We start from the raw sequence: 6107 nt of genomic DNA on the forward strand, positions 1-6107 counted from the left end.
GGAGATAGGGAAGGAAGGGAAAGGGGAAGTAGAGGAGGTGGGTGAAAGAGGTGTGGGTGGAGAGAATGGAAGGGAAAGGCAAGGAAGGGTGTGAGAGGAAGAACGGCTTGAGGGTTGGAGGGAGTCGAAGGTGGAAATAAGTTTGAACTAAAGAGAGGGAGATTAGACGAAAAGAGTGAAATGTAGAGGAAATAAAATAAAAAAAGGATGGCGGGTAGAGGATCAGGGAACGAAGGGAAGATAATGGTAGTTAGGGAGAGATATGGGAATAATGAGGCTGGAAAGGGAAGAGGTTGAAGCGTGGTTGAAAAAGAGGATTATAGAAGGAAGTTGGGAGAATAGACGCAAAAAGAGGAACAAACTGATAAAAAGGAGGACAAAAAGAGTTGAGAAATGGAATAGAAGGGTGTTAAGAGATCAGTGGCAGTCGATAGGGCAGAGGGAGATGGGGAGAAGAAACAGGAGGAGGAGGTGAAAGAGGAGGAAGGGACAGGCAGAAGCGGAAGTGAACTGTCTGTAGGCTTGTGTGGAAAAACGCTTCGCCTTGAAAAAAAAAATATAATAAATTGTTTGTGTACCGGAAAGGAGAGGTTCAGCCACAAGTGTGAAAAGGATAAGAAAGGAAATGATGAAAACCTAAAAAGGAGCTTGAATAAAAGAACAAACGTGGACGTGACAGTTGAGCACAAAACACTTAGGTCCGAATAGACAGAAAAAAAAGTGAACAAAAAAAGAACTAGAAATAAAAGCCAAATAGGAAGCGGTGTGACGGAGGAGAAGGAAACGAGTAGACGGGCCTGGATGGGCGAAGAGGAGGAGGAGGAGGAGGAGGAAGAGCAGGAGAAGAAGCGACGGTGCAAAAATTTTCCACGCAACATCCGGAAGACGCTGACAGAATAATAACTAGACGGAATAATAACCACAAAAGAAGCATAAAGAGAGCGGCAGACAGCCCAAGCCTCGCCAGCATTCAAGAGCCGCGGGGTAACAGCGGGGCTTCAGGAGGCACAGCAGCGTCTCCGATTCTTCGCAGCACCACTAAGGGCCTGAAGGAGGGCAAACTAGAGAGAGGATGAGAGGGAGAGGGAGGGAGCAGCGAGAAAGGTTGGCGAGATAACAGCGGGGGCATCAGGAACAGCAGCCACGTCCCCGAGCCCTCGCAGCACCTCAAAGGGCCTGAAGGAGAGGAAAGGAGGGAAGGAGAGGGAGGCAGGAAGGGAGGAAGGCTGGCTCTTATCTCCCGGCGTGGTCGTTAACGCTATCTGGACAAGTATCGCTGCCCACTCGCCCAATTCATTTCAGTTTGCGGTCGGCGAGCGTCGAAAGGGAACTGAGGTGAAGAACTATGAGGGAAAGAGAGAGTATAGCCTGGCTCCTTGCCCCTCCCTTGATTCTGTCTCGAGGAGGAAACATGGAAACACGGAAGAATAGCCAACAAAAAGCTTATTGGTCTATATCGAGGCTGCCTGCTTTAGTTATTTAGTCGATTGGCAGTGTCGTCGGCTGTTGTTGGTTTTGAGGGTCCGTATACCGTTGCAAATGTTGGATTTTATTGTTAGTGGTTGTCTCTATGTCAACTGAGTCGTATTTCTCGTCTTCCTGTTTGTGTATTTTAAGTGTAGGGCGCGTGCTTTTGACGAAATATATTGCGCCTCTCCCCTTTTTATGCGTCCGATTGCTGTGGAAGCTTTCATACACTGTGAGTGACGAATCAAAAATTAAATGTTCAATGTTTGGCGAAGTATCGGTAATGGCTACCACGTCCGGTTTTTCCATTGCAATAAGCACTCATTTTGTTCTGTTTGGGCACTGAACTACGTGCGCTTGTGTACAGGACAGAAATGTTACTCTGGTCCCCTCAATTTACAGCGGTTCGTCCACTGAAAGCCTATTCGGTCACATTCCTTCCTATGTGTGTCCTCGTCGCTGGGAAGGAATGCGGCCGAAACTTGAAGGTAAAGGTCTTGGCGGATGTAAAGGAGGACTAGAGAGAACTACAGATGGAAGTGAAGGAGATGGTGGAGGGGGAGGAGAAGGAGGAAAAGGTCGATGAGCAGCAGATAGAAGACGAGAAGGAGGTGTTGGTGGAAAAAAAGAAAAGGAAGAAAAAGAGGTGGAACAGAAAGACGTATTTATGGAAGTGAAGGAAATGATGGAAAAGGACGATGAGTAGGAGGTAGAAGATATGGAGGAAGTACAGGTGGAAGAGTAGAAGTAGTAGTAGAAGGAGGAGGAGGAGGAGAAAGAGGAGATAACTGGAAATGAAAGAGAACAGAAGAGGACGAGAATAGTATGGAAGACAAAGAGGAGGAGGAGGAAGAGAAAGAGGGGAAGGACGATGGTAGCAATTGTAGTAGTAGCAGGAGAGGCTGGCCAGAGAGGTCCCCAAACTTTGAGACCATTCGCGATGCTGTTAGTTAGCTCCATTTCCTCTTCCATTTCCCTTACCGTTTCTGTTCGTCTCTCATCCGCGTCAAGAGCTCTCCCTTCCATTTCCCGTCACTCGTGCTCCAGCTGATCACGGTGTAATGAATTATTGCAAATGCCCTTCCTCCCCGGCGGGCACAAGGGAGCGCGGTGGGGTCATTCGAAAATAGTCTAAATTATGGATGTTATTACTCGTGTTCCGTATTCTTTATTAAAACATTTCCGTCCGCTCGCCCGCCTGGATATGTAACGATGGTTGTTATTGTTCTTGTTGCCTAGTTTATTTATTTTTAATTGGATTCGGATGCGTGGCGCCCTTGTTTGTTTGTCCATATGCATACAGGTGTAATCTCTCCGAACAAAAGGCTAGTGATATGTAGGCATATGTTACATTTATAATTATAGATATATTTGTTACTTTTATCCTTCATTCCATACCTGTGTTGTGTGTGTGTGTGTGTGTGTGTGTGTGTGTGTGTGTGTGTGTGTGTGTGTGTGTGTGTTTTCGCAGACGTACCTACTCTGCTTTACACTTTAGTCATACCGTAACCTTTTATCACTAGTTACTACGTTCCATTTTAACATATCCTTTTTTTTCTCTTTCCCAGACAAACCCACCTTCCTGACGGACCCTCCCCCGGTAGTGGACGTGGTCATCGGTGAGTCTGAAGTCCTGAACCTGACGGCGAGAGCAAACCCCGGGCCCGTGAGGTACTCCTGGACCCGCCACGGCCTTCCTCTTCCCCACCAGGTAAACGAAGACTCCTGGAGGAACGCTTACAGTATCGACATGGAGGAGATGGCCGCGGCGCCCCCCAGTGAGAGCTCCTACGTGGCTGCCGACGGTCCCCTTCTTTACCTGAAGGGCGTGACTGTAGACGACGCTGGGGACTACGAACTCAAAGCCACGAACTCTGAAGGAACGACGGATGCCAAGATCTACCTCAACGTGCAATGTGAGTGTTGTTATAACGAGGCTGTTTTAATAGGCAGGGAAGGGACTTTTTTTTAGAGCTATATGGGTGTAAATAAGATCGATCCTGCAGTGTTTGTGTAGCTGTAATGAGGCTGTAAGGTTGAAAGGGCCTTTTTAGAGGTGTGGGCGTGAGAGCAAAGCAGGTAGGGACAGGAAGGGGATTTGAGGACCGAGGGACTGAGGAATGGGTCGATGATTTGTGTTATGTTTGTGTGTTTATTTGGCTCTTTCTCGCTTGGTGTTGTAACTGAGCTTTTTTTTCTGGTGTGTCAAGCAATGGTAAGTTACTACTGCTTAATATGAACTAGGAACTATTTTTTTCTCTTTTTCTCTTTATATCTCCCTCTCTTGGTATTCTTCCCCATCCTGATCCGTTCATCATCAACTAAGACTACTTCACCACATCTACCTCCTGGTTCTCCATTATTTCCTCCTTCTCCTCCTACGCTTACTCCTCCTTATCCTCCTCATCCGTTTATCATAAGCCAAAACTAGTTCACATCTATATCCTCCTTTTCCTCCTCCTTTTCCTTCTTTTCCTCTTCTTCCTGTATGCATAACGAGTTTATTCACTGCCAGTAATCATCGCCCTCATTCTCCCTTTCTGCTTCTTCCCGACAGACCCGCCGAGCATCAAGTACACCTCCAGGCTGGTCACGGTGTCGGAGGGGCAGGACGCGCATCTGGAGTGTGCCGCCGACGGGAACCCCCTGACGGAGGACATGATGAGGTGGTCGAGGGAGAACTACGACTTCACCCGAACTGAGCAGTCCTTCGGGTGAGTGTGTGTGTGAGAGAGAGAGAGAGAGAGAGAGAGAGAGAGAGAGAGAGAGAGAGAGAGAGAGAGAGAGAGAGAGAGAGAGAGAGAGAGAGAGAGAGAGAGAGAGAGAGAGAGAGTGAGATAGAGAGAGAGAGAGAGAGAGAGAGAGATTGAAAGGAAAGAGGAAGACCACTGTGATATATTAAGTATGAGGGGCAGGAACACCTTACTCCCACATAGAGAGAGAGAGAGAGAGAGAGAGAGAGAGAGAGAGAGAGAGAGAGAGAGAGAGAGAGAGAGAGAGAGAGAGAGAGAGAGAGAGAGAGAGAGTATGTGTAAAGCGTAGGAGGAAGGGCAAGAAGGGTCAGGACAGAAAGGAAAAAGCTGTCTGGCCCAGAATTTTTAATAGTTTGAGGCTCCGGGAACTTTTAGTTGTGCGGGTCACTTGCAAAACTTTCCTTGTGTCGGGATGCAAACATTTTTGTAATAGCTTTGTAGCCTCTAAATGTCGCTTCCGTGCGTGGCATTGTGATAATGTATTATCAGGCAGATTTTTTTAGATTTATTAATATCAACAGATGCACCCAAATGCAAAGTAAAAAGACCTGAATAATGTGTTGAATGTATGTCACTTGATATGCAAAAGCACCCTAAATTTGTATATGATTAAGTATTGTATTACTTAAAGTTAAAGTTTATTTTATTGATTTGGTAATCTTTCTGTCTTTATAGGATTATTTAGTTTCCGTTCCTTACTTCCTTCCAAACTGCAACACCTGTCAGCCACAAAATTCCAGTGCACATAACGCATCTACCACAAACTCCTACTTCAATTTTCCATCGTCTATTAAACACGTCAATCATTAACATCTTTCTACACATTACGCTTCATATGTTCCTCAGATATCCCTTATCCCTTCCACTAAACTCCACTTTTCCAACTTCAAATTTCCATCCTAATGTCAACTTGTATTGTTAACCTTCAGAAACTTTCAATTCAAGACTTTCCTTTCAAATTAAGCAGCATTTCCTCTCCACAAAGTTTTCTATGTAACGCCTCTCCAGTCAAAACTTTTCTTCAGAATGTCAGCTTTAAAGCGACATGTCTTTTCAACTTGTTAAGACTGGTGTTCACAAATGTTCTTACTTTTTAGTGCCGTCAGTCCTCGCCCCTCCGAAAAAAAACATCCATCCCTAGTTGATTTTGTTTCTATCTAATCACGATAAAAGCTCACCTTCCAATCATCTACTTCACCTTCACTCATCATACCTGTCCACCCAAAAAAACATCCCCACCTCTACTCCACCTTTGCCCATCACACACTCTTCACTTGTCAAGCCTTATAAACATCCCTACCACTTCTCTACATCACCTTTCCCTGTGCCTCTCCTCCTCAATCACTCTCCACACCACACCTGCCACGTCCCACTAACCCTCTGCCCCGCCCCCCAGAGGGAAGAAAGCCTCTCTAATGGTGCTGCGGGCGAACCGAAACGACACGGGCGTCTTCAGCTGCGTGGTGAACAATGGCATCGGGAAGGAAGCCATGTCGAACGCTACTCTAGTGGTCAAAACAAAGCCTCAGGTGGAGCGCTCTCAGGTGGGTGCCCAGGTGGACTCAGCAGGTGATGGGGTTAATATATTCCAGGGACGTTAGCGGTGGTGCCCCTAAACAGTCGCCTCCACCTACTGTGCCTCTGTTGGACCAGCGAGGGTTGGCCGCTCTCAGATTACCTTTGCTCCTGCCTCATGTCTAGTGTTCGCTTCCTATTGTTTAATACTGTTGTTTTCTTCAAGTATTAACTTGTCGTATGAACGTGTTTGTTTTTATATGTTTTTCAAGTTTACAAGAACTATTGGTGTTTCTATATTTTTTTTTTCTTTTGGCACGTATATTCATTGTTCTATTCTTAAGTTTGAGTTTGGGAAAGCTATTTATGTTG

General features: G+C 46.0%; 1 protein-coding gene across 1 annotated transcript in view; it reads left to right on the forward strand.

The window, feature by feature from the left end:
- The window catches only part of LOC126994337 (nephrin-like), a gene marked incomplete at its 3' end in the record, with an annotated part of 243840 nt that extends 238076 nt beyond the window's left edge, over positions 1-5764 (forward strand). Inside the window, 3 exon segments of the mRNA XM_050853683.1 lie at positions 3036-3383; positions 4025-4181; positions 5617-5764. Of these exon segments, the coding sequence (XP_050709640.1) occupies positions 3036-3383; positions 4025-4181; positions 5617-5764 (653 nt within the window).
- Between the last annotated feature and the right edge of the window lie 343 nt (positions 5765-6107).

The sequence above is a fragment of the Eriocheir sinensis genome, chromosome 1 (assembly GCF_024679095.1).
Source record: "Eriocheir sinensis breed Jianghai 21 chromosome 1, ASM2467909v1, whole genome shotgun sequence".
NCBI classification, from domain to species: Eukaryota; Metazoa; Arthropoda; class Malacostraca; order Decapoda; family Varunidae; genus Eriocheir; species Eriocheir sinensis.